Source organism: Herpailurus yagouaroundi, unplaced genomic scaffold (assembly GCF_014898765.1).
Source record: "Herpailurus yagouaroundi ecotype Mexico unplaced genomic scaffold, PumYag 190, whole genome shotgun sequence".
NCBI lineage: Eukaryota > Metazoa > Chordata > Mammalia > Carnivora > Felidae > Herpailurus > Herpailurus yagouaroundi.
Window position 1 is genome coordinate 38,188,999 of NW_024412421.1, and position 27,234 is coordinate 38,216,232.

A 27,234-nucleotide genomic window follows, 5' to 3' on the forward strand; every position below is an offset into this window, starting at 1 on the left:
GCGCAGCGCATCGGGGCAGCAGCCGGGGGGCCGCGGCGGCGGGGAGGAGCCCGCGGGGCGGGGCGCGCAGCTGCTCCGGGGCCCGGGTTCCCCCTAGCATCCTCCCCCCGAGCCCCGCAGCACAGGTGCGGCCCCGCCCGGCCCCGCGCGCGCCCCCTGCCGGTCCCGGGCCCTGCGGACCGTGTCTCCCGCTGCGGACCCTTGCGCATCCGGCGGCGGCGTCCCATCGCGGGTGCGGCTCTAGCGCCCTCTGCGCCCCCAGCGCGCACGCTCCTCCCGCAGCCGCGCCGACTTCCGTCCATTTGTTCACCCCCAGATATTTATGGGGTGCCAGCTACTCGTCGGTGCTTCGCTGGCCATGGAGGGGAGGCACGAGGAGAGGCAAAGGCGGCGCCCACACCCCTGGCCTGTAAGCAAAGATTTGCAGATTGTGGCTAATACTATGGAGAACACATGTGGGTGGGGTTGGGCGGGAGTGTAACGGCGAGGCCGGAGTGGGGCGCGGGTGGGGGATGGGAGGTAGGGAGGTGGGAGCGGGCAGCCAGGGCGCCCCGGGAAGGCAGGCAGGATCCGGGCGCGTCGAGAACCGCAAACACACGCCCCTGGAATGCGTCCCTGTGTCAAGTTCTTTGTGCGCAGTATCTCATTAATTCTCCCAGAGATCCAAAGAAGACGGTGTCCTGTTTTTCCAGGTGCAGACGTTGAGCACAGAGAGGGTAGGTAACCTGACCAAGGCTGCACAGCCAGGCACTGGAAGCCAGAGGGTCCGAATTCAAGCCCAAAGACTGCACTTTTATAAAAACAAAACCAACCACAGAAGAGCATCAGGGAGAAAGAGTTTGTACCCAGCTGGGAGTGAAAAAGGCCCACAGAGGAGGGAGGTGGGTATGAACTTGGTGTTTGCAGGACAGGCACCCTCTCAAAGGCAGGTGGTCCATACAGTTTCAGCCACTCGAGGAAGGCCCTCGCAGCCCAGCCCAACTCCAGTCACCGGAGCCCACAGCCTTTGAGACTGTCAGTCCCCGAGGCTGGCTAATGGCTCCCATTGTTCTTTAGTTTACAAAACAACTGAGAACAAAAACTGCAGTTTGCAACCTTCTAAAATGATTTCCGTGACCCTGTAGAGAACCAGCCCTTGCTGTGAGCCACTGGCCTCCATGTGACCCCAAAAGGCAGAGATTTGGCTTTCCCGGGACAAAACTGAGTTCTAGGATGGGTGGTGGGGCCATAAGCAAGCCAGTGAGTGCCCTGGGAAGTTGGGACAGGGGATAGGTACTGGCTGTTCAGAGTGAGCTGGGGTGGCAGATTGTATTTTCTCAAAATGGTCACATTGGTATTTCTTTAAAAAAATTTTTTTTGATGTTTTTAGTTATTTTTGAGAGAGAGAGAGAGAGAGACAGAGCATGAGAGGGAGAGGGGCTGAGAGAGAGGGAGACACAGACTTTGAAGCAGGCTCCAGGCTCCGAGATGTCAGCACAGAGCCCGACGTGGGGCTCGAACTCACAGACCGCGAGCGAGATCATGACCTGAGCTGAAGTCGGACGCTCAACCGACTGAGCCACTCAGGCACCCCCAGATTGGTATTTCTGATTCCATTTCCAGAACCTTTCCACTCCCCTCAAGACACTCCCTCACCTATACTTTTCCTGCTTGAACCTGGGCAAGCCTTGTGACTGCTCTGGCCAATAGAGTGTGGCAGAAATGATGCCATGTGACTTCTGAAGTTGGGTCATAAGGGAGATTCACCTGTCCCTCAGAAGACCCCCTGGAACCTGGCCACCTTATGTGAGGAATTCCAGGCCACTCAAGACGCCAATGTGTGTGTTCTGGCCGGCAATAGCCAGTAGACCGGACTTAAGTCCTCAGGCTATGGGGCAGACATGAGACCCGCTTTGAGCCACCCCTCTGGGGGTGTTCTGTGGAGCTGAGGTGAGCTGCCCCCCCACTGAGTCTTGGCTGAGTTGTAGACTCATGAGCAAAACCGATATTGTTACTGTATCAAGCCATTACTTTTGGGGATAACCTGTTATGTAGCCACAGTAACTGTAATGGCAATTGTTTAATAATTTTCCCTATTTGAGAGATGGGTAGGTGGGTACAGAGGGGGTCTTGTCTAAGGCATTCCAGCTGGTGACCAGCAGGTGATCTGATTCCAGAGCCAGTGTTTATTTATTTTGAACTTTTCATTAAGAACATTTTTAAACAAAAGGAGAGAGAATAGCACAATTAACCTGCTTGTACCCAACACCCAGACTCAGCAGTTACTAACTCATGGCTGATCATGTTTCCTCTCTACTATCAATTACCTCCCTTCTTTGCTGGATTTTTTTGAAGCAAATCCTACACATTATATAATTTCATTTGTAAATACTTCACTATTTATCTCTAAATGAGAGTCCAGTCTTCTCAAGTCCTCTGTTATCTTTTTTTTTAAAAGCTTATTTATGTAATTTGAAAGAGAGAGAGAGAGAGAGAGAGGGCGGGAGAGGGAGGGAGGGAGACAGAGAGAGAACAAGCAGGGGAGGGGCAGAGAAAGAGGGAGAGAGAGAATTCCAAGCAGGCTCCTTGTTGTCAGTACGGAGCTCGACACGGGGCTCGATCCCACGAACCATGAGATCATGACCTGAGCTGAAATCAAGAGTCAGACACTTAACTGACTGAGCCCCCCAGGTGTCGCTGAAGTATTCTATTACCTTAACACCCAGGCATCTGTTGAGTTGACGTAGTGGTCTGCACTTGATCTTAGCCAAAAGGCCGAGAAGCGATGATGATGTAGTGGTCTGAAGCAGTTTACCTAACTGACCAAGTCAGCAGGCATGAGGAAGAGGCAGACATTAGACAATATGGTCAGGGGGTTTGTCTATGTTAACATTTGCTCTGTGATTTTGCAGGAAACTCAGATGCCATTTATCTGGGTTTCGGAGCTGCACAGCTTGATGCTGAATAAAAGTATCTTGAGCCACACATGTGAAGAAAAGGCTCTTTTCTAAGAATCTGAACTCAAATCCAATATGAAAAGCACAGGTCACTGTGGGCCTGTCAGGAGCCCGGGGAGTTGTCAGCCAGGGCTCTCTGTGGAACGATAAACTAAGCGATGCTGCTGCTTTTGACAAATGAATTCCCTGTCTCGTTATCCTGAGCTCACCTTCTTTTTCTTGCCCTTTTTGCTGAAAGGAATTCTTGTTAATGCATTTATTTAATTCAGAACTCCCAGACTTCTAAAGCAAAAAAGCCAATCAGCATGAGGCACCTAGCATATTGGGTCTGCCAAAGTAAGTGTTAAATAACAATAATTACCCCTCCGTGTTACCCAGCTGCACTGTCTGGCCCGCCAAATTCCCTCTGGGAGGCCCTGGCATTGGGGGAGGAGGCCCCTATCAGGCCAGTGGTGTAGGCACAGGGATGTGACCAGACCTCACAACGCCTCAGGGCCTGCTATAAATAAATCATGGCTCTGTGCAAGGTGGGTCCTTCCAATTGGCTGCTCCAGTCCAAGAGCAGTCATGGCTTCTGTGGGTAAACCAGGAAGCCCTTCAGGGTCCTCACTGTGGCTCTCAGATCACTGCCTGTGTGTGTGTGCCTGGGGCCTAAGCAAGCCCAGCTAAGGAGGCATCTTCTTCCTTGGGTGGGATTGGCAGATCCCTTCTTCATTACTCACACTTTGTCCCCACTGCAACTCTCCAAGGTGAAAAAATTCTGGAATCTTCTCCATCCCCAAACAGATGGGAACATATGACCTGCTGCAAAATCACTAGTTAGGAAGATGTTAAAAGAGAGGGTGTACAAACAAAGAGGACAAATGGTGTGTAAAGATGGGCACTTGCTTATGACACATTCTTAGTCTTCTGATTGACAGGGAGTGATACACGTGGGCAACAGGGTGGTGGCAGGGGTTGGAAATTCACCTCCAAAATCATATAATGATTTGCAGTTTTCAGAGCAAGGGGTTGGGAAAGGGACCTCCTAAGGCTTTTTCTGCAGTGCCTGTCTGGAAACCCCTGGCAGAGGTTTCTAGTTTTTCCTCACCATGAGGACCGGGGGCCACAGAGGAGGCCTCCTCTGGCAGAGCAGTTTATTTTTGAGGAGACACTTGCCGACTTCAAAACTTTGGAGCTAGCTGGAAAATACTTTTCTTTCCTATTTCTGTTTTGTTCTGGTGGTTTGCGGAAACCCAGCTACCTTCCACCCTCACCGCGGCAGCTGGTGGGAGGAATTTTCAAAGGTGGGCGGGGGTGTGGCCCAGGGGCGTAACCTCGGCCCAAATTTGAATCCGATTTGCATAGCGTCTGGGAGCCTTGGGCGGCTGATCTGTCTTTCCTTGCGGTCTCCCTCCTTCCTTGAAGGCACTCTTAACTGAACACCTGGTATGTACTGTTGTTCTAGGCGCTGTAGGTAAGAAGTGGACGAAACAGTTCCTCCTCCTCCGGGGAGCTTAAGTTCTAGTCGGGGAGACACGCTTTAAAAAACACCATAGTCCCCCAACGAAATGCGCTTAGGAGCTTCGGGAAGATCCAGAGTGCGGTTGACACCAGGCCGCCGCAAGACCTACTCGACTCGGGCAACCCCGGGTTCCGCCCAGCGCGAGTTGCTAGGAACTCGCCTCCGCGGCGGCGAGGGACTGTACCGGCTGGTCGAGTCTCGCGAGGATCTTCGAGGTTTCGCGCGGGACCGCCCATCGGTTGCCGGGAGACGCTGCGGCCTCCGTCGGGCGGGCGCCTCTGTCTGCAGGTCGCGGCGGGAATCCACCACGAGAGCCATGGTGAGGAGGCGCGGGGTACCCGGCTAGGGTCCCTGAGGGGGCCAGGGGCTCCTCGGTTAGACAGTCCTGCGCGCAGAGAGACCCCTGGATGGGGAGGCCTGGGGTCCCGGGACCTGTGCGCACTGAGACCCCAAGAGTGGGCAGGCTTGGAGCTCTGGGTTCCTGGAATTGAGGCCTTGGTGCTCTCCTGGCGTTCCCATGAGGAGAGCATGGGGCGCTACGCATGCCGCATCCCTCATCCCGCACGCACGTTGAGCTGAGAGATCTGGAATCTCCAGGCTCCTGTGCTCGCCGGGGGCCCCCCCCCCCCCCAACCCCCGCGCCGAGATCCAGGGTTTGATGTGCAAGCCGTCCAGAAAACAGAACCTGGGACAAAAAGATTTCCCATTTGTTATGGAAGTCTCAGTCCTCCGATCCTTGGGCCCTAGGGTCTGACATTATAGGGTCCCATGGAGCACAGTCGGGGTCAGGGGACACCCTAGGACGCCCAGTCTCTGGGATGGAGAGTCTGAGGCATACCGCAGTGGCTGGAGTTCCCGCTACAGCAAGGAGTACTGGACAGAGCCCCAGGATACAGGAACTGCTGTTTCCTTGGAGAACCCCGGGGGAGGCAGGCCTGTCCGAGCAAGACGGGGAGCTCACCGCCTCTCCAGTTCTTCCTCCTGCCTCTCTCCTGTGTTGGGGCCCTCAGCTGCCCTGGCACCCATGGTATAGACGCGTTCAGTAGCGCATTTTCTGGGGTGTAGCCCGCGGGCCATCAGCTGGCGGGGAGAATGCCTCTCCAAGCCCCTGCAGTTGGCTGTGAATTGCCAAGTAGTGGTGAACCTTTGGGACCTTCTGATGGGACTTCTCGAAGGAGGAAAGATTTTAGTGGATGGGTCTTTTAAAATCAGCTGGAAAAGATCGCTAAAATACTTATGTGTATCACTAGCTTGTGGGAATATGGGTGATTTTCCTATTCACTTTTTGCTTTTCTGTGTTTTCCGAGATATCCACGTAAAACTTTTTTGTAATCATAAGCATGTTACAGAGACGTGTAGACATGCATGTACACACATGAAAACATTAATAGGGACGTTTAGACACACAGATATGTTACAGAAACATGTAGATTCATGCACATGCAAAAGCATGGGTCACAGAGTTGGGAGAAGTCTAGGCATAAAGACAGGGATTTGGAAATTCAGTACGTGCTTGAGTGGCCCTTGAGAGGTGAGTGGAGGTGGGAGGTTTCTCTCATCTTGTCAAAGTTGTTAAAAGCAAGTGACACTAAGAGCAGGTCCGTGTGGTGAACCATTTATAGCACACCCGTGGCGAGTGCTGTCTGCTTCAGCTCCTGACAAGGCTTCTTTCAAGGATTTATTTATGTATTTATTTTAATGTTTAAAATTAATTAGTAATAAATAATGTTTATTTACTTGTTTGTTTATTTATTTAAATGTTTGTTTTTGAGAGAGAAAGAGAGACAGAGCGCGAGTGGGGACGGGGCAGAGAGAGAGGGAGACACAGAATCCGAAGCAGGCTCCAGGCTCTGAGCTGTCAGCACAGAGCCCGACGCGGCGCTCGAACCCACGAACCGCGAGATCATGACCTGAGCTGAACTGGGGTTCTTAACCGACTGAGCCACCCACATACCCCAAAGATTTTTTTTTTTAAGTTTATTTATTTTGAGGGAGAGACAGCGGGAGCGGAAGAGGGGCAGAGAGAGAGAGAGAGAGGGAGAGAGAGAAATTAGAGCCTGACGTGGGGCTTGATCCCACAAACTGAGATCATGACCTGAGCTGAAATCAAGAGACGCTTAACTGACTGAGCTACCCAGGCGCCTCTGATTCTCTGAAGGAGTTTTATATTTGGAAGAAAGGAAGCCTTCTATTACCACCTGTGATCATTGCTATGGAGACATTTCTCCTTAGACTTATTGAACAGTTTCTTGCAGGTTTCTCTATGGTGGTGACCAAGCATTATAGCCAACATAGTAACATTTGGCAGTGTGGTATCGGGGTTTGTCCTGGCCAAGCACATTTTGCATCTACACCAAGGAGGTCTCTGCCACGTACCAAGGAATGGATTTGGAATTAGTTCCCCGTCCCTTCCTTTCTGAGGGAGAAAATGTTCTCTTCTAAAAAGGAAGATTTTTTTTCCTTGTTTCTCCAGAGGTGTCAACAGAGAAATGTGTGGGTGGTGAAGGGTGGGGAAACCTTAGGGCGGAGTGATGTGCTCCAGGTGGGGCATGAGACAGTGAGCAGTAGGACAGAGGTACCACGACAGGTATTCCTCTTGCGGTGAGCCCAGGAATTAATCAGAGCCAGGCCTCCCTGTCTTACCCGATCATCTCTTCTTTAATCAAAGGCGCCCAAGAAGAAAGGGAAGAAAGGGAAAACCAAAGCTACCCCGATTGTTGACGGGCTTGCTCCGGAGGACATGAGCAAGGAGCAGGTGAGGAATTAGGTCGGGATGGGAGTGGCGAGTGTCGTTCGAAGTTGTCTCTGGCTGTTTGTCTTTCTGAACTTCTTCTTTTTTTTTTTTTTTTTTTTTAATTTTTTTTTTTAACGTTTATTTATTTTTGAGACAGAGAGAGACAGAGCATGAACAGGGGAGGGGCAGAGAGAGAGGGAGACACAGAATCAGAAGCAGGCTCCAGGCTCTGAGCCATCAGCCCAGAGCCCGATGCGGGGCTCGAACTCACAGACTGCGAGATCGTGACCTGGGCTGAAGTCGGACGTCTAACCGACTGAGCCACCCAGGCGCCCCTTTCTGAACTTCTTACAGACTGTTGCCCACTGCCTCCTCGTCCACCTCCCCTCAGTGTGCTCCTGCATTCGTGTCCAAACCAAGATAACACCTCTTCCCATTTCCATACTTTTCGTCGGCTCCAAAACTCTCAAGCACAGTACAGTTTAAAAAAGGCATCGGTACACTGAAGACATTTTTAAATAGGGTGGTAGCAATTTGGAAGGACATGATTTTCCAAAATAAAAACTATTTTTAATTTTCTGTATATCCTTTCAGTCTTATCCTTTTATGCACCTGATGCTTACTGAGCTGTTATATGCATATATAATATTGTTGTTTATTTTATTTGCATTAAACAGTAGGAATTATTTTAAGCCACTTACCCATTTTGACGACTTTAAGGACCAGAGAACGTAATTATCTAATTATAATTCCAGTGAAAAACTGCAGTGCATGGTGAACCATGAGAGTAGGTGTGGTGGCCCCTGCAGCCTTTGTGTTGGTGACTGACCCGTGAGTGAGTGTCTGCTATAGGCCTCTTGAGGGTCCCATGTCAGCTTGTGGGTTGGTGTTAATAACTCCCTTGATAGTTTTAAGACATAAATACAAAGGAGACGGGGACAGTGACATGAGCTGAAGTTGATGAGCTGGACAGAGGCCCTTGTACACTAGTGAAGGGTTGCTTTATTTTACATGCGGGGGAACCTCAAGCAGTTTAAGGAGATGGTGATGGGTTCCGGTTTGTGTTTTGGAGAGAGGGTGGGGCTGCTGTGTGTGGAATGGACGGCACATCACATTGCCATCAGTTGAGCTGTTTCTCGTCTCCCCGTTTACTTCTTGTCCCTGTGGATACAGAACTGTGACACAGCAGTGGTTAGGTTGCACGTGTGAGCACTGACACCTCAGAACTGTCTAGGGTCCAGGCAGGGGTGAGGGACTGGGGACAGCTGCAGTCAGTTCATTGGATGGTTACCTTGGGGGCACTGGGCTCCAGTGTGGTCTGTTTTCTGCTTTTCAAAGAGAAGCTAGAAATCTGGATATTTATAAGAAACCTAAATATTGAGGGAAATCTGAGACTGTGAGTCAATCGAACTAGGTAGGAGCCTGGTTTAGGCTATCTGTTTGAGTCTAGATACGAAAGGTCTGTGCCATGAGGACACTGTCATCTGCTGAACCCCTCATCAGACCCCCATGGGGAGGCAAGCCCCACCCAGGTTCCCCACCACAGAGCTCTGGCTGCCCCTCCTTGGGGGCTTGTTATCTTGGCCTTCTCTCTTCTTAAAGTTTTTAATTCATTTTATTTATTTATTTTTACTTTTATCTTCTAATGTTTTATTTCTTTTTGAGAGAGAGAAAGTATGAGCAGTGTAGGGGCAGAGGGAGACGGGGACAAAGGATCTGACAAAGGATTTGCTGAGAGCAGAGAACGCGATGTAGGGTTCGAACCCATGAACCGTGAGCTCATGACCTGAGCTGAACTCAGACGCTAAAGCAACCGAGCCACCCAGGCGCCCCTCTCTCTCTTTTTTTAAAAAAAACTTTTTTTTTCAACGTTTATTTATTTTTGGGACAGAGAGAGACAGAGCATGAACGGGGGAGGGGCAGAGAGAGAGGGAGACACAGCATCGGAAACAGGCTCCAGGCTCCGAGCCGTCAGCCCAGAGCCCGACGCGGGGCTCGAACTCACGCGAGATCACGCGAGATCTCGCGAGATCGTGACCCGGCTGAAGTCGGACGCCCAACCGACTGCACCACCCAGGCGCCCCTCTCTCTCTTTTTAAAAAATGTTTATTTATTTGTGGGGGAGAGGGGCGGAAGGAGAGAGTGGGGGAGAATTCCAAGTGGGCTCTACTTTCAGTGCAGACCGTGTGCATGACCCTGGGGTCATGGCCTGAGCCGCCATCAAGAGTCGGACGCTCAACCGACTGAGCCACTCAAGCGCCCCTTGGCCTTCTCTTGAAGTGAGAAGTGTGGTTTCCCTGTGGGGAGTGGGGTTATCAGGAGAGAAAAACTTCACACGGAGTGGCCTGAAGTTGTGCTCTGAAGATGACTAATTCTTGATGGAGATGAAATTCCCAAGAAAGCCAAGAGCCAGCCCCACGTAAAAAAAAAGAAAAAAAAAAATTAACCTATTTGTTGATTTGCAGTGGGCTTCGGACAAAACCTTTTTGACTGTTAGGGGTTCTTCTGGGTTTGTATATTTTTTTTGCTTAACATACCTTTAAAGGTGAGCGTTTGTTTGTTTGTTTATTTATTTAAAGTTTTATGTACTTATTTTGAGAGAGAGCAAGGGAGGGGCAGAGAGAGAGGGGGAGAGAGAGAATCCCAAGCAGGCTCTGTGCTGACAGTGCAGATACGGGGCTTTAACTCTCGAACTGTGAGATCGTGACCTGAGCTGAAATCAAGTCGGATGTTTAACTGAGCCACCCAGGCACCACCAGAAGGTGAATGTTTTTTAATTTAGCATTGTTTTGTTAACGTGTGTACATGCTGCTCCATCATTTTCATATTTATGTGTCTTTGGGCCATATAACCTTTTAGTAGATTTACTCTAATTTCTCAGCCATTTCCGTATTTAAAATCATCTCAGATTACTTCCTTTAAACTTTTCTTGCTGTTGTAATAATGGTGTGGCTAATGTCTTTGGGCAGATAACTCTTGTATTTTTTGGTTCTTTTTTTTTTTTTTTTTTTTTTTAATGTTTATTTACTTTTGAGAGAAAGAGAGCATGAGCAGGAGAGGGGCAGAGGGAGAGGGAGACACAGAATCGGAAGCAGGCTCCAGGCTCTGAGCTGTCAGCACAGAGCCCGACGCGGGGCTCGAACCCACGCACGGTGAGATCATGACCTGAGCCGAAGTCAGACGTCCAACTGACTGAGCCACCCAGGTGCCCCAACTCTTGTGTTCTTTTGAGAAATTCCTCTAGTATAAATTCCTGGGAATGGATGAAAAGATACAGTCATATTTTGATTATTGGTTACATTCAAGGTACTTCTGCTATTTTCTGAATTATGTCCTGTCCTCGGGACCTTTCTAGCATCATATTTTAACATCTCACTTTTAGTTTTTACTTGTGTTTAGGTGAGAACAGCCTTTCTTTCTTCATCGCAGTGGGCAGGGGCGGGGGGAGGGCCCTGCTGGGCCTCACGGCTGCGCTCTGCCCGGCAGGTGGAGGAGCATGTCAGCCGTGTCCGCGAGGAGCTGGACCGTGAGCGTGAGGAGCGCAACTACTTCCAGTTGGAGCGGGACAAGATCCATACCTTCTGGGAGATCACGCGGAGGCAGCTGGAGGAGAAGAAGGCCGAGCTGCGGAACAAGGACCGGGAAATGGAGGAGGCTGAGGAGAGGCACCAGGTTGAGATCAAGGTAAATGCAGCTGGCCTGCCTGTCCCTGCTGGACATACCGTATGGCCCAGAAGAACGGGGCTCGAGCAGGGGGGCATTTTGTTGCTTGCTTTGGGGTCACAGCCCTTTGTATCCTTTACACTGGGAAATGAAGGTTTGTTGTTTTTTTAAGTTTATTTATTTTCAGAGAGAGAGAGAGAGAGAGAGAGAGAGAGAGAATGAGTGGGGGAAGGGCAGAGAGAGAGAGAGAACGAGTGGGGGAAGGGCAGAGAGAGGGGGAGAGAGAGAATCCCAAGCAGGCTTCATGCTCATCGCAGAGCCTGACATGGGAGATTGTGACATGAACTGAAATCAAGAGTTGGACACTTAGGGGCGCCTGGGTGGCTCATTCGGGTGAGCGACCGACTTCAGCTCAGGTCATGATCTCAGGGTTTGTGAGTTCGAGCCCCACATCGGGCTCTGTGCTGACAGCTTGGAGCCTGGAACCTGCTTCCGATTCTGTGTCTCCCTCTCTCTCTGCCCCTCCCCGACTCATGCCCTGTCTCTCTCTGTCTCAGAAATAAATAAACATTAAAAAAAAAAAAATAAAAAAAAAAAGAGTTGGACACTTAACTGACTGAGCCACTCATGAAATACTCATGAAAGTATTTTTTATAAAAGGGTATGTGCACGGGGCACCTGGGTGGCTCCGTCGGTTAGGCGTCCGACTTTGGCTCAGGTCATGATCTCCTGGTTCGTGAGTTCGAGCCCCACATCGGGATCTCTGCTGTCAGCTTGGAGCCCATTTCAGATCCTCTGTCCCCCTGTCTGCTTCTCCCCAACTTGTGCGCGCTCTCTCTCTCTCTCTCTCTCAAAAATAAATAAAACATTAAAAAAAAAAAAGATATGTGCCTGCAGGTGAGCATGCACGGGCAGGTGAGCAGGCGAGTGTGCGTGTGCCGGGGTGTGGGTGAGAGTGTGCAGGGAAGCAAGCGGTGCTCTCGCTGCCTGCAGGTGTACAAGCAGAAGGTGAAGCACCTGCTGTACGAGCATCAGAACAACCTGACAGAGATGAAGGCTGAGGGTGCCGTGGTCATGAAGCTGGCCCAGAGGGAGCACTGCGCACAGGAGGGTGCACTGCGCAAGGACATGCGGGCGCTGAAGGTGGAGCTCAAGGAGCAGGAGCTGGCCAACGAGGTGGTGGTGAAGAACCTGCGGCTGGTAGGTGTGAGGGCCGCCAGTGCCTGACTGGCTGCTGGGGACCGTGAACTCCTGATTAGTCAACTTACCTGGGAATTCATATTTTGCTTAGAAGCTTCCTGCATTTTGGGTATTAGTTGAACTATTTAAGAAAAAGACAAATCCCATTTGGGGGCCAAGTACAGAATTTTATTTCAGATCTGAGCAACAAATGGACTTCCCAAGGGGAAAATCCAGCCTAGGGTCCTCTTCATGTGCTGCTGACACCTGACACCTGGCTGCTTTCCCAGGGAGTCTGTCAGGTGCATTTAGAAACATACAGAACCGGGGCGCCCGGGTGGCTCAGTCGGTTGAGCGTCCGACTTCGGCTCAGGTCATGATCTTGAGTTTGTGAGTTCAAGCCCTGTGCCGGGCTCTGTGCTGACAGCTCAGAGCCTGGAGCCTGCTTCAGATTCTGTGTCTCCCTCTCTCTCTGCCCCTCCCCTGCTCGTGCTCTGTCTCTCTTTCAAAAATAAACAAACATTAAAAAGAAAAAAAGAGGGGCGCCTGGGTGGCGCAGTCGGTTAAGCGTCCGACTTCAGCCAGGTCACGATCTCGCGGTCCGTGAGTTCGAGCCCCGCGTCGGGCTCTGGGCTGATGGCTCGGAGCCTGGAGCCTGTTTCTGATTCTGTGTCTCCCTCTCTCTCTGCCCCTCCCCCGTTCATGCTCTGTCTCTCTCTGTCCCAAAAAAATAAATAAACGTAAAAAAAAAAAAAAAAAAAAAAAGAAAGAAAGAAAAAAAGAAATATATGCAACCATTAACATGTCTGGTATACCAGCCCCTCCATGGCCATGGCAGTTTGTCATGCAAGCTGGGTTCATAAGCACCTGGCTAACTTTTTGGTCCTTTCTGAGTGAGGCTTGGGGGTTCCAGGTGGAGGTTGAGATTCATTTGCCTGGTGCCCATAAGGTGCCAAGCCCTGTTCTGATCTCTGGGGACAGGGAACAGGACTGAGAGAATGACTGCCCACGTGTGGTTGACAGTCCAGGAAGGAGACAAAAGACAGAACGAAGTGTTGGATACGTGGAGCATGTCCACAGGCATAAACGCGGTGGGAAGAGCAGTGTGGGGAAGAGGATGCAGTGGGTTGAGGGTAGGGTTGTATTCTTCTACAAGGAATTCTGGGAGTGTCTCATTGAGAAGGTGACATTTGGGCAAAGGCTGGAAGGCGGTGGGGCTGAGCCAGGCTTAGGGAGACCAGGTCTGGAGAAGGCATAGGGGGTGGGCTGTTGTGGAGGCCCAGAGGAGCAAGGGGCAAGGTGGCTGGGCAGGTAGGTCAGAGCTTGTCAGCATCAAAAGCCACAGTCAGGACCCAGCTGTTGACCTGGGTTTAGTTGGGGGAACTTTGGAGGTTTTGGGCAGAGGGAAGATGTGTCTGACTTTGGTTTTCTAAGGTTCTTCTTGGCCGTGGGTTCGGAAGACTTTGTTAATACGTTTGCCTCATGCTGGAGGCACCGCAGCCTCAACTAAGAAAAAACTTTGCAGTGAAGGCTGACGGTGAAGTCTTGGACCTATAAGAATAGTCTGATCTTTGCTGACAGACAGATTTCCAGTGAATTTGGTGATGTGAGGCTGTCTGCTTACCTGAGGCCTGGATATGGAGTAGTTACGTGGTCAGAATACCCCTTTGTGCAAAAGTACTATCCTATAAAAAATAATCTAAATTTTCTATTCAAAACCTCTCTCTATAACTGTGAAAATAATTGTGAATGCTGCTCTAAGTCACAGCTGAAGCAGGCCGTCAGGCATCTGGAGAGAACCTGCAGCTCCGTGTAGACATGGCCCGTGCTCTCCGACCTGTGGGCAAGCTGAGTGAGGGGCCAAGAACGGTCAGTGTTGAGCACGTCTGTTAACATTCGGTCATTAACCAAGGAAAGTGAATTATGAAACACGGAAGTTACCAAAACCACGTTATTCTGAGCATGGTCCAAGAGCTCGGAGGTGAGGGGAACCCAGCACCCTCCAGAAACAGCGCAGAGTTTCCGGAGTTGGATTTTCCATACCACCGAGGAGCAGGGCCAGCCCCAGGGAGAGGCTTCTGTGTGTGTCTGTCACCTAGTAACGGCCTGCTTCTCTGCCTTCGCAGAAGCACAGCGAGGAGGTCACCAAGATGCGGAATGACTTCGAGAGGCAAGTGCGAGGTCAGTTCCTTACATGCGTCCTGTCAGAAGGAAATTTACCTCTAGGGCCTGCTCACCCAGGGCACAGAAACCAGGTCAAAATGGCCTAGACGCGCAGAGAGAAAATGTAGTTTCCAAGGCTGACGGATTGCCCAGAATCCCGGAACAACTTACTTCCACGCAAGTTGGGGAGGCTGTGATTACCACCTACGGCCCTACTCCTGGCACAAATCAGCAGTTTGAGGCACGTGGCAGTTATTGTCTTGTGGGCAGTATTCTTAGAATAGTCTTCATGGCTTCTGGCCCGAGGAGGCTCCCGTTTGAGAAGTCTGTCGGGTTCACGGACAAAGCTCTAGAGTCGGCCTGGATGACCACCGAGCCGTGGGATCAGCTGACACTTGGTTTTGGGAACCCTAACCCCGGGATTGATTATCAATGCCTGCTACAGGCAAAGGAAGGCAGACAGTGGTGTGTGTGTGCTGAATATGTCATCTGTGAGCCTCAGCAGAGAGAGGTCCACTCAGACCCGTCCTGTGCTTTGGCCACGCTTGTGTGCACAGCCTTCATCCCGGGGGATGTTCCTGGGCCGTGTTTAGAAGTCCCATCTATTCTTTTTTTTTTTTTTTAATGTTTATTTTTTGAGAGAGCATGAGCAGGGGTGGGGCAGAGAGAGACAGAGGGAGAGAGAGGATCTCAAGCAGGCTCCATGCTATCAGTGCAGAGCCGGACATGGGGCTCGAACCCATGAAACATGAGATCATGACCCGAGCCGAAATCGAGAGTCGGACGCTCAACCTACTGAGCTGCCCAGGTGCCCATAGGTTCCATCTATTCTGATAGACACTGGGCCACCTGTTCCTCTGCTAAGCTGCCGTATATGTGCTTCTGCCTTTCAGAAATTGAGGCCAAGTATGATAAAAAAATGAAGATGCTTAGGGATGAACTTGACCTGAGGAGAAAGACCGAGATCCACGAGGTGGAGGAGAGAAAGAACGGCCAGATCAACATGCTGATGCAGCGGCATGAAGAAGCCTTTACGGACATCAAGAACTACTACAACGACATCACCCTCAATAACCTGGCTCTCATCAACTCCCTCAAGGTGCTGCGCTAGGGCCGGCTGGGCCGGGGGCCCCAGACACTAGGTCTCCACCCCGTCGGGCCCATTACTCTCCTTTTAAAGATGTTTGATGGTGCCCCTCTGTCCTTGTTTGAATTCATAATGGAGCCTCTCCACACCTGTGGCTGGCGGCAGCCAGGATGTTGCCCTGACTGTAGCGTAGGTGGGGCTCGTGAAAAGGACACATTCGACAGGTGGAAGCTTCACGCGGAACTGTAGTGGGAGCCCCAGCATGGCTGCACAGGTGGTGGCATCACCGCGCAAGTGCTGGCAGGGACAGGGTTCCCACGGTGGGGAATGCCCCTCGGGTCCTGGAAAAGTGTAATCTCAATTTGTGTGGAAGCAGCCTTCCTAGAAGATTCAGAGTAAGCGAAGACTGCAAAATTACTCCGTGTTTATACACAGAACAGGTCTTCAGGACCGTCCTTGGTGGGCAGGAGGGCTCCTGGCTCTGCCCTCTGAAGACCTCGGCTCTGCCTGCCGAGCCCCTGCCGCACCCCTGCCGTACTTGTGCCAACAGGAGCAGTTGGAGGACATGCGCAAGAAGGAAGGTCACCTCGAGAGGGAGATGATGGAGGTGTCCGCGCAGAACAAGCGCCTGACAGACCCTCTCCAGAAGGCTCGGGATGACGTGACTGAGATGCAGAAGAAGCTCGGGAACTATGAGAGGGACAGACAGACCCTGGTTGTGAGTTTCTGCCTGGCTGTGCCTCCCTCTTTGCACTTCCTCCTGGGCTAGGAGAGGAGGGACATCAGCAAGGTGTCTCCTGGGTCCCAGAGCAGGGTCGGCCTTTAGGGCAGGACTGGGGGGCTGAATCTCAGCTTGTCTGACTGGTGTCCTTCATGGACAGGATGTTAAGCTGGTGCACATTCTGGGCAATAGGTGTTTTCACCAGCTTGCTGCGGGGGGCGCTCAGCTGCTTGTGTCCTTGAGCCAGTCCTTCGTTCATTCGTTCGTTCCTTCATTCATTCTATCAGTCTCTACACTGAGGATGGGGCTCGAACTGACAGCGCTGATCCAGAGACACCAGGTGCCCCTGAGGCAGCAGCTCTCTTCCACAATTATTTTTGGCCTTGCCATCCCCCAGGAGCCTGCATTACGTGGACGCCTGGTCCTGAACACTTTGTCCTCCACCTTTCATTTTTCCCTCCAGCGCACAAAAGCACGTTTGAAGGTTGCCGAGAAAGAGCTAAAGGACCTGCAGTGGGAACACGAGGTGCTGGAGCAGCGATTTCTCAAGGTGAGCAGATGCCAGGCCGGCATCCCAGGGACCCCCAGTCAGGGAGAGACCCTTCCTGTAACCCTGGCTCGGCCATTGGTTTCAGGAAGCCTTAAAACCGCGGCTGGGTTTCTAGGTTCGAAAGCTGGGAGTCCTGTTGTCCACTTCTCACGCTCTGCAGCCTTATGAGGCAAAACCCTGTGGTACATTCTAGAGAAGGCCCAGGGTCTCACAGAGCAGGTGCCCTGCTGGGAGACCATCACCCCCAATTCTCTTTCCCCCCGGCTCACCTCTGAAGCACGTGAAGGGTACCTGGCCCTTGCATCGAGGGTCTTTTCCATGTATGTACATGTGTTTAAGTAGTAAACTGTCGGGCACACATAGTAAAGAAGTCCTGGAGCCCTGCCGTCTGTGAGTGAAAATGAGAGGGCCCTCCTGCTGTGCAGTGCTGGTTCTCATGAGTGGTAGCAGCTCCTTGAGTTTTGTGCAGACTTCTTCCTGTGCACCCTTATGTACGGGTGGCTTCATGCCTTAAGAACGCTGTGCTTTTTTTTTTTTTTTTTAACCTCACCTTGATTGTGCTGTCTCCAGATTGTACACACAGGACAGTCATGTTCGGCTCTGTGCCAGAACGCTCCATTTAAAAAATTTTTTTTTTTTTACATTTATTTACTTTTTGAGAGACATAGAGAGACAGAGCACAAGTTGGGGAGGGGCAGAGAGAGAAGGAGACACAGAATCCGAAGCAGGCTCCGGGCTCCAAGCTGTCAGCACAGAGCCTGATGCGGGGCTCGAACTCCCAAACTGTGAGATCATGACCTAAGCTGAAGTCGGACGCTTAACCCAGTGAGCCACCCAGGCGCCCCAGAAGGCTCCATTTGTTATGCAGCCACTTCCCCTGGAGAGATGTCTTTGTTTTCGTCCTTTGCTGTTACAAACCACTGCCGCTGCCACTCTCTGTGGGGCTTCTCCAGCTCTAACGAGGGTGCCCTCCTACCTCCTGAAACAGCTTAGTAGACGAGGGTCCAGTTAGTGTTTCCTCCTGCTTTCCACAGTGTGGATGGCTGCAGCCCTTTAATCCCGTCACAGAGAGTGGGTGTGGCGGCAGTGTAAATGACACCCAGCACCCCCATCCGTGGGTGGGCACTGGTAAATGGAGTTCACTCGGCAGAAGTGGTATGTTCTGGCCCAGGGAAGAGGCGGGAGGGGGCTTCTGACCAGTGAGATGCTTCCGGGGGAGGTGGCCTCTTTGTCCACTGCAGCCTGTCCCTTGCAGGTACAGCAGGAGCGAGATGAGCTGTACAGGAAGTTCACCGCGGCCATCCTGGAGGTGCAGCAGAAGGTGGGCTTCAAGAACCTGGTTCTGGAGCGGAAGCTGCAGGCGCTGAGCGCTGCTGTGGAGAAGAAAGAGGTGCAGATTAATGAGGTGCTGGCGGCCTCCAACCTGGACCCTGCCGCCCTGACCCTTGTGTCCCGCAAGCTGGAGGTAGGCCCCAGGCGGGCTCCTGGGGAGGTGCTGGGCTGGAGCCTCATGTCCTTGCCCCCCAGTAGGCGTCCTGAGCTCGGGTTGGGGGTCGCTTGTTTCGTGTGTTTGTGTCCAGCCTCCGTCATTCCGGTGGGGGCCCTCAGGTGATGTTGGGAGGGTCCTGGGTTTCCTGTGGCCTGAGCATAGATGGGGCTGCAGATGTCTGCTCACAGGCCCGTGTGTGCCATCAGGCTCCCCAGGTTCTCTTTGACTGGCTTTGCTCAGGTCTGAGGTCTTCTGCAGTCCCCTCCTTAACCTCTCAGCCCCTCTGGCCCTGAGCCCACTGCCCGTCCAGTTCTCGAGATGGGTTTAGTTCAGCCTATCAGGCCCTGGGTTTCCCAAGCTGCTGTGGGCCGGCGCTCCTCGGGAATTTGGCAGCAAACCTAGAGACAGGCTTGGGGACAGTCGGGCCCGTGAGCTCTCAGCTGAGACTACTGCCACAGTCTGCCTGGGTTGCTTTGATGTCCGGATGTAGGCTGTGGGCAGTTAGGACGGGGAAATGCAGGGCCGTGGGTGCCCCTTTGTGGTGGCGGGTGCTGTGGCAGGGTTCCCAGAGGGAGTTATGTCTGAGCAAAGGCCACAAGTTCACAGTTCCTCGTGGTGCTCCTCTATGCTGGAACCATCTTGGGCACTGGGGACAGCAGTAAACACGACAGATGGGGCCCGGGTGCCCATGGGCTGGTGGGGCCAGCTGAGGAACCCTGGCAATAGCTGCCAGCTTTGGCTCAGCAAGCAAAAGCCTGACAGCACCTGGCAGGCCGTCTTGCCTGGAGCTGGGCCTTGTGTCTCTGTTCCCTGGGCCTAGTTGGGGCATGTCACAGAAAGAACGGGTGAGGCTGGACAAGGGGTCTCTGGGCTGCCGCGGGAGTGCGGCTGTGCAGGGATCCTGGCCACCTGGGTGACCTACTGTAGCTGCCGGGCGTGAGACAACCCCAGGTGCAGTGCCCTTGGGTGCCTGGGAGACAGACGCGGGTGTGCATGGCCCCAGAGAACGCAGCTGGTCTGTATGTCTTTATGGAGAGGCCCAGTGAGGAGAGGCCAGCTTGTCCCAGAGGTGGATCCTTCCAGGATAGACGGTGCCTGTGTGTGTCTGCTTTTCCTTCATGGAGAAACAGATCTTCGGAGTTAGGGGCTGCTGACTGCTTCGGTTTGCGCAAGCGTGTTTCATCCTGAGAAATGGCACACATAGCATTTTAAAAAAAATGTTTTATTTATTTATTTTGAGAGAGAGCGAGAGCGAGCAGAGGAGGGGCAGAGAGAGAGGGAGAGACAGAGAATCCCAAGCCGGCTCTGCACTGACAGTGCCGGAGCCTGATGCTGGGCTCGAACCCACGAACCGTGAGACCATGACCTGAGCCCAAACCAAGAGTCAGACGCTTAACTGACTGAGTCACCCAGGTGTCCCTACACAGGTAGCATTTTTTAGGTGATTTGTCCCTGTGTAGTTCAGCTGAACATAAACCCCCCTTTGCTCACATGACACCCAGGCCCTGAGGATTAACTCTGTGTCAGGTCACTTCATGTTTATGTAAAGCATCCTGCACTGGCCTACTGCCCACCTGGCCTTGACCTTAAGCTTGCAGCTCCCACTTGGTTGTATCCTTGTGAGCCCCTTGCTGCTGCTTGGGTGTTGGGGGGAGTGCAGGGCTGAGGCGAAGGGGCAGAGCCAGAGGGATGGGGGTGATTCTCACGCTGTTGGCTGTGCCCCTGGGTTTGGGACTGGTAAGGAAACATGGAAGGTCCTGGGTGGGGCAGACTGGATCAGAGAGAACCCTCTGGGAAGGTGGGAGGTGAGCTGGCACTGAGTAGGGGTGAAGGACTTACTGCTGGTGGAGAAGTGCTGAGGAGTCCAACGTTATGGAGTGCCCATTTCTGGATGAGACCAGGTGCTGCTTTCGGGCAGCAGTGAGTCCTGGCTCAGGGGGTGGCAGGGCCAGGAGGGCCTGAGTCACTCAGGACAGGCTCTCGGGGCCTGTGGTGGTGCAGCCACATGGGAGGGGCCTAGTCCGGGCTGGCGGCACCATGGACTTGGGTCTGGGGGCCCGTCTGCGTCCTTGTTTGTCCTTGTTTGTGTGTGAATCCCTGTGAACGCCGGCCGGCGGGGAGCGAGGGCCCTGTTAGAAAGGTCAGGACGGCTTTCCTGCCTCTACTTTTGGGAGGGGCAGCTGGTCTTGGAGCTGGATGAGGCTGTGTTGCCGGCACTCCTGATGAAATCAGTCCGGTCCTCAGCGGTTGCTGCAGCTGTGCCTGTGGGCCAGGGTCACCGTGGGCCAGGTGGCAGCTCTTGCCTTTCCTGGACACTTAACTTCTCTGGCCAGGCAGGAACCCTCCAGGCAGCGGGTGGGGGTTCAAGGGGCCTTCCCTGGGCCGTGGTTGGCCCGGCTCCTCTAATCTCTTGTCCTCACTTCCCAGCATCTAGACAGTCGCCATCTGGAGAGGCAGATGGTATCTTCCCTTTCTCCTCTGAAGACCTGTCTGTGCGGCTGGCTGCGCCCTGTGTGGATGCACACCGTGATGGGGTCAGGCTGCCATTCCCTGGATGTCTGCGGTCCCCTGCTGGAGCTCCCAGACCCCTGCCAACCCCCGTCCACCTCAGCTCAAAGACAAGCTCTAACTCACATCCACCTTTCTCTCCTTAGAATGTTCTAGAATCAAAGAACAACGCTATCAAGGACTTGCAGTATGAGTTGGCCCGGGTCTGCAAGGTATGAGGAGCCTCCTCGACCCTCTCTCAGGGCCCCACCTGATTTACACTTTGAGGCATACACAGCCTGAGGCCGTCTGGGCCTTCTCAGGGTCACTGTGTGTGTGGACTGGGTCTCTGATGCTGCCACGGGGGTGCGGTTGTGCTGGCATCCTGGCCACCCGGGAGACCTGTAGCTGCCGGGCTTGAGACAGCCCTGTCTCAGCTCTGGCCATGGTCCTGGTGTCCCTTACAGGGGCCTGCCCAGTGGATGCCTACTAAATGAGGGTGCTCTGTCCCTGTCTCCCTGTTTGACCCTTTACTCTTGCTGACCTGGCCTCTGGGGTGACTGGTGGGCCTCCTTTGCTTCTTCTATGTAGGGGACAGTTACGAGTCTAAGCTTCTCTCATTCCTTTGTAAGTCTGATGAAAGCTGCACCCCGTACCCACACCAAAGCCACCAGCAGTGTGGAGGCCTCCCGCTGTTGGGGAGTGGCAGGGAGTGCCTTGACCCTTCTCTTGTCTGCCTCATGAGCCCCAGAGGCCTGGGCCCTCTACCCGGTATTCACTCCTCTGTGGGTGAGCCCCCAGCTCTGCCTTGGCTTTGCCTATGGGAAATGCAGACATAGCGCCGCCTACAGATACATTTACCTCGAGCAGCCACCCCGTGAGTGTGACTCAGATAAGCCCATAAACCTGCCGGTGGACATTGCATCCTGGTTCTACTGTGCACCCTGGGTTGTGGAACCCCAGGAGGGAGGCAATGCCTGTCACTGGCGCTGGGCTCCAGCGCCCGTGACCAGATCTCCCTGAGCCTTTCCTCAGCCCTGCCCATCTGGACACTTCCCTTATATGCTCTGGCATCCCCTGATACTTAGAGCTGCAAAATTAGAACCATCTACTGGTGTGTGCAGTTCTAAGGGAATGTATCTGATTGTCAGGAGGTCCGACCCCCAGAAAAAGGTGAGAGCCAGGACCTAGCCCCCAAGTTCTGTCTGGAGCCCAGCCTGAGCTCACCCTTTAAATCTCAGCTCCAAGCATCAGCACCTTTTTCTTGGTAATGGTGAGGATGATGTCAGACCAGGCTCCAAGCATTTCCTGCGCATTTCAATCCCTTGTAACCAATCCGATGCAATTAACTTAACTCTTTAAAAAGTATCCATTTTCCAGAGGGGGGGGGGAAGACAGGAACCTTGCCTGTGTTGGCCCCACCAGCACTGTTGCCCAGACCTTAGCCTTCCTGGGATCGGGGGATGGAGGGCCGCCTGCCTGCACTCTCCACCCACAAGGCAGGGAGGGTCATATACACGTGGAAGGTCATGCCCGTGAAGTCAGGGATGACTGATTTGAATGAGAAATGCCTGGCAAGGAGCCAGGAGCACGTTCAGACTCTAGTTCTGCTCTGAGTCTGTATCTTCTGCTTCAGTTTCCCCATCTGTGAAACAGGAATAATGGCAGCGTCTCCCATTGTGGGTTAGCTGAGTTATGTACGTGAAGGTGCTTATGATCAGGTGTGGCGTACCGTGAGCCGTTGGTAAAGGTTAGCTTTAAATGGTTTTCCTCCACCACCCTCCTGCACCCTCCAGAGCTGAGTAAGGCCTGGGCTAGAGTCACCCTCCGTGTGGCTCCGCCCCTCCCGATGCTGCTCTCACCCCACAGGCCCACAGTGACCTGCTGCGCACCTATGAGGCTAAGCTCCTGGCCTTCGGAATCCCTCTGGACAACGTGGGCTTCAAGCCTCTGGAGACGGCCGTGATTGGGCAGACGCTGGGCCAGGGTCCCGCGGGGCTCGTGGGCACCCCAACGTAGTGCCCGCCTGGGACTGCTCCCTGGATGACACTCCCTTTCACCAAGGACAGGAGCGGTTTGTCTATTTGTATCGTCTGCAAATGAAGTTTTTCTACATTTGCTGTGTGTCTTGTTGCCTGGCTACGTGGAGGAGAGGCACCTCCAGGGCCCGTGGTGCCCTGACCACTTCCTTCCCTGCTGCCCTCCTTCCCACCTCGGGCCAGGGCAGCACCAGCCGAGCCCAGGAACCGCAGCAGCCTTGCAGATGCCAGCACTGACTTTATTGACGCCTGAGACTCAGCGGCTACTGGAAATTGGGGGGCCAGAATCTCCCGCAGGGAGTGTGAACTGGTGCCCTCTGTTGAGGTGTCCCAGTGAGCTGTGGGGATGGGATTGATGCTCACAGGCCAGCAGTTGTCCAGAGGAGGCGATGGCTCAGCCACTAGCTTCCTCGATATGTGGTGTAGGACCACGGGCTCAGCAGCAGGGGCACATGGAACCTGTGGGTCTCGTTGGTGATGGTGAAAACGACCTGAGAAGCAGAGAGGGCACCGGGACAGAGTGAGGGTCCGGTGCAGCACACAGGCAGCCCAGACTGTGGACCGGGGGCAGAAGTTAAGTGGGGCTGGAGCCCCGAGGGCCAGATGAAGCCAGTGGAGAACTGGAAAATGGTGAGGGCTGCGGATGGGGCTGAATCCTCCCCCGGAGAAAGCCCTCGGCTCGGGGAACTCGAAGGATCCGCCCTGAACAGGGTCAGGTGAGTGCCTTTGTCCACAGGGGCTGAGTCACTTTTGGCCCTGCCCCACAGCTTTACCCAGGGACAGGGCAGGGATGGGTGTGTTGTGGTAAAATCCCCGGACACCTTTCTTCCGAGAGCTCAAAGCAGGTGAACTCACTGCTTGCCACCGCCCAGGGAGAGGTGGGACCAGCCTGCCCACTGCAGGAATCTTGGTGAATCACAGGCCTCCACCCCTCTGGCCCACCCCCGGCCCTCACCTCCACATACGGGTAGAAGCTCTCCTGCCCCCTCTTCTTCCAGTAGCCCTCAGTGTCAAAGGACAGCTTGTAGGTGCCTGCCTTCATCGGGCCTGGTGGCAGGAGCCCCGGGCAGCGGCCATCCGAGTCGGTGTAGCTGGAGAGAGTGGAGTCGGAGGGAGTGAGGAGTCACCCCTGCCTGGCTCTCCAGGGTCGGTCGGCCCATGGCCTCAGACGCCTCCACAACCTGAGTCACCGGGAATGCCCTGCAGCAGGCCACGTTCTAGGGCCTGGGGTCTAGAGCAGCTAGGGGACACCACTGCAGTGTCTTTTTAGGGAACTCCAGTACAGAGAAGCAGAAAAGGAAAAAAAAAAATCTATTCCATGAGCAACAATCCCTTTATACTGGCATATATTTTTCTAGATTTTCTCTATGCATAACTATGCTTATTCATAAACTTGGAAAAATACTCTAAAATGGATTGTTCTATTCATACTGTTTGATAGCTTGCCCTTTTCATTTAATATATTGTGTGTGGCTTTCTGGATCAGTAACTGTCCCCAAACCCCCATCCTCACGGTGGCCTGTTTCCAGCTGTACCGAGTGTCTGAATGGAGGGTTCTGAGGGCCTGGCGCTTTGCTCACTGATTAGCCCCCAGTCACGTCTGGAAAGTTCTCCCATTGTTCCTGCCACCTGTGCTTTCAAGTTTCTGTGCTGCGACTGGAAGGAGCAGCATGTACCCACACAGTTTATGGGGGAGCAGTTGGGAATGGGTCTCTAGGATCCTGCGGGGGACTCCATATATTCCTTCAAGAACCTGGAACCCCAGCCTCTGCGAAGGGGCAGGGGATGAGCTCTCTGTCCTCAGGCCCTGAACCCTTGGGGCTCAGCCGTCCACTCCCACCACCAGAGGGAACCTGCCTCCTTCAGGAGACTCAGGGCGGCCCCAGCGCTACAAGGCAGGGCCTGGGCTGGGCCTAATCCAGTGGAGCCTGGGGCAAGGGGCCAGGGCCTGCCGAGCCGCCCACCTTTTGCTTGCCTCTCGCTGCCTTAGTCTCCGCGACTATAAAAGGGGTAATTATGGAGCCTGGCCACAGGCTGTAGTGAGAATAAGAACACAAGAAAAGTGTTCAGTGCACTGCCTGGCACAAGGTTACCTATTAATCACGGTGACAGTGAGGCGTTCAGATGACACTTCAGGCCTCAGCCAACCCTGCCCTCAGGGAGAGGCAAGCCCTGGCTCCCGGCCCAGTAGGCACTGGGGCTGTGAGGCCGCACCAGTGTGTTCTTTGGCCCCGAGGCTGAGGGGACCATAGCACGGTGGTCAGCACTGCCATCCAGCCCACACTTCCTGGCTATCTGGACTCTCTGGGACTCTCAAGCCTACCTTTTTCTCAGCTCCGTCCACTGCTGGCCATGGTCCTCGAGCCTGGACAGACGGAGGCAGAGGCCCTGGGCTGGGAGCCCTGAGGCCGTGTCCAGCACATGCGTGGTCAGCGGGCTGCTGACCAGCTCCATGCCTCTGCCCTGAACCACGAGAGAGGGACAGGGATGAGCGTGTGGGGCCCAGCCCTGTGTCCGCACTGGCGTAGAGACCGCAGCCTCGGAGTAAACAGCCCCAGAGGACAGAGTCCCCAGCTGCCCCTGGACCCTGGAGGAGGCGGGGTTGGGCTGGAGTCCCTGAGTCAGCTACGTGAGGCTGTGGGGCCAAAACACTGAAAAACGCTTCATAAACAATGCTGGTCTGACCCCCATTCCCCCACACTAGACCCTACTAGGGCCCCCTCCCCTCCGCCCAGCCACTGAAGGGCATCTCCACACACGGGCTTCCTTCTCCAGCCAGTCAGTGCGGGCAGGGGTTGGTCAGACCCCATCTCCTCTTTCTCCCAGAGCCCCTGGCTCATGCGCCACCTCGGACCTTAGCCCCCCAGGCCGCGACGAGCCAGGAACCCAGCGTCCGGACCCGCCCCCTACCTCCGAGGAGCCCAGGTGTCGCTGGAGCGCCCGCAGTCGCGGAGCGGCCCCCGAACTCATGCCGGAGCCGCCCACGTCCACCACCCCTAGAACGGTGGTCCTGGGACGCAGGTACCTGCCCGAGTCCGCCCCTGCCCTCACCCTGGCCCCTCCCAGGACCCGAGGGCCACGTGTCGGGCCAAACCCAGGTGGGGTGCGCGGCGCGGTGGCGGGGAGGGCGGCTACACCTCGGTGTCCACCAGGGGTGTCCGAGCGGGCTTCGCTGCGGAGCTCTGGCGTGGCGACGGGGGCGCACAGACCTGCGGGGGCCGCGGAGGCTCCTCCCAGGGCCGGAAGTGAAGTTGAGGGCACCGGCGGGAGGTGGGGTTTGGGGCGGGGCGCGGCGGGGGGCGCGGGGGCGGAGGGGGGAGGGGCGTCCGTTCCGGGTCTGTTGCGCCGCAGGCGGGGCGGGGGCGGGACGAGTAGGTCCGGCGGAGATCAGCGTGGGCCGCGGGCTGCCCTGACTGCCCTGACGGCCCTGAGAGACCACGTGACGGTGCCTCAGTTTCCTGTCCGGTTCTGTAAAACCCTCGGCAGTAACTCCCAAGGCTGAGATGAGGCGAAGCTGTCTACCTACCTCTCTCCCCTTACGCCCCTCTGGACCCCCACCTCTAGGGAGGCTCTGCACACTGACAGCTTAGGGCCTGGGAGAGAGGAGCAAGTGACAGAACTGAGCGGACGGGTATCGCTCAGTCCATCGCCATATTGAAGTTCTTGCACATAAAATATTTTATGTAACATAAGTAAGGGCACTCTATATTTAACATCTGGAAAGGTCTACACCACCATGTTGGTTGACTGGTTGTGTTGTTCTAGGTAGGGAACCTTTTTCTTGCTGTCAAAGGGCATTTTCCAACTACTGGATGGTGAGCATGGACTGTGTGTAGGTTAAGAATCACACCCCTTCAAGTCAGGGAAGAAGACCCTCCTAGCAAAGGTTGGGAGTGTGCTGGTTACACCTACTTTGGAGTTAATTAAGAGATCTCTATTTGCGGGGCTCCTGGGTAGCTCAGTCGGTGGAGCCTCGGACTTTGGCTCAGGTCATGATCTCGCGGTTTGTGAGTTTGAGCCCCAAGTCGGGCTCTGTGCTGACGGCTCAGAGCCTGGAGCCGGCTTCGGATTCTGTGTCTCCCTCTCTCTCTGCTCCTCCCCTGCTCACGCTCTGTCTCTCTCTCAAGAATAAAGATTAAAAAAAAAAAAAAAAAAAAAAGAATATCTATTTGAGGGGTGCCTGGGTGGCTCAGTCAGTTAGGTGTCCGACTTCCTCCCGGGTCATGATCTCACTGTTCGTGGGTTGGATCCCCGCATCTGGCTCTATGCTGACAGCTGGGAGCCTTGAGCCTGCTTCCGGTTCTGTGTCTCCCTCTCTTTCTGCTCCTCCCCTTCTCATGCTCATGCTCTGTCTCTGTCTCTCTCTCTCTCTCTCAAAAAGAAATAAACTTAAAATTTTTTTAAATAAAAAAATATCTATTTGAGATTTAAATTTTTTTTTCAACGTTTATTTATTTTTGGGACAGAGAGAGACAGCATGAACGGGCGAGGGGCAGAGAGAGAGGGAGGCACAGAATCGGAAACAGGCTCCAGGCCATCAGCCCAGAGCCTGATGCGGGGCTCGAACTCATGGACAGCGAGATCATGACCTGGCTGAAGTCAGACGCTCAACCGACTGTGCCACCCAGGCGCCCCTATTTGAGATTTAAACACACATGACGTTTGGCTGGGATTATGTTTAC

The 27,234-nt window shown here is 53.8% G+C and overlaps 2 protein-coding genes across 6 annotated transcripts; one reads left to right on the forward strand and one right to left on the reverse strand.

Annotated features, from left to right (window-relative positions):
* The first annotated feature begins 303 nt into the window (after positions 1-303).
* DRC4 (dynein regulatory complex subunit 4) lies at positions 304-23,956 on the forward strand. Of its 5 annotated transcripts, XM_040443393.1 has the most exons (13): positions 304-409; positions 693-881; positions 4,384-4,759; positions 7,109-7,195; positions 10,661-10,858; positions 11,831-12,037; positions 14,143-14,197; positions 15,073-15,278; positions 15,817-15,984; positions 16,451-16,537; positions 17,793-18,002; positions 20,681-20,746; positions 22,383-23,956. In XM_040443393.1, the coding sequence occupies exons 3-13, from the start codon at positions 4,487-4,489 to the stop codon at positions 22,530-22,532; spliced, it is 1,707 nt and encodes a 568-aa protein (XP_040299327.1). In that variant the 5' UTR covers positions 304-409; positions 693-881; positions 4,384-4,486; the 3' UTR covers positions 22,533-23,956. The 5 variants fall into 5 exon arrangements, with proteins under 5 accessions (XP_040299327.1, XP_040299329.1, XP_040299330.1 ...); XM_040443395.1 differs by lacking the exon at positions 693-881; XM_040443396.1 differs by lacking the exon at positions 20,681-20,746 and having other exon boundaries at positions 322-409.
* On the reverse strand, positions 22,771-25,571 carry LOC121009967 (5-hydroxyisourate hydrolase-like). The gene is made up of 4 exons (XM_040443411.1): positions 25,463-25,571; positions 24,876-25,015; positions 23,508-23,643; positions 22,771-23,043 (listed from the first exon to the last, which is right to left on the reverse strand). Exons 1-4 carry the CDS (start codon positions 25,520-25,522, stop codon positions 22,954-22,956), a joined length of 426 nt encoding a protein of 141 aa, XP_040299345.1. The 5' UTR covers positions 25,523-25,571; the 3' UTR covers positions 22,771-22,953.
* Positions 25,572-27,234: the final 1,663 nt, after the last annotated feature.

Excerpts from the sequence above, each read along its gene's own strand:
- DRC4 (XM_040443393.1), top strand. The coding sequence starts at position 4,487 with ATGCGCTTAGGAGCTTCGGGAAGATCCAGAGTGCGGTTGACACCAGGC. Across the intron at positions 7,196-10,660 it reads AGGACATGAGCAAGGAGCAG|GTGGAGGAGCATGTCAGCCG; the intron begins GTGAGGAATTAG and ends TCTGCCCGGCAG. Across the intron at positions 10,859-11,830 it reads GGCACCAGGTTGAGATCAAG|GTGTACAAGCAGAAGGTGAA; the intron begins GTAAATGCAGCT and ends CGCTGCCTGCAG.
- LOC121009967 (XM_040443411.1), bottom strand. The coding sequence starts at position 25,522 with ATGAGTTCGGGGGCCGCTCCGCGACTGCGGGCGCTCCAGCGACACCTG. Across the intron at positions 25,016-25,462 it reads GACACCTGGGCTCCTCGGAG|GGCAGAGGCATGGAGCTGGT; the intron begins GTAGGGGGCGGG and ends CTCGTGGTTCAG. Across the intron at positions 23,644-24,875 it reads TGGACGGAGCTGAGAAAAAG|CTACACCGACTCGGATGGCC; the intron begins GTAGGCTTGAGA and ends CACTCTCTCCAG.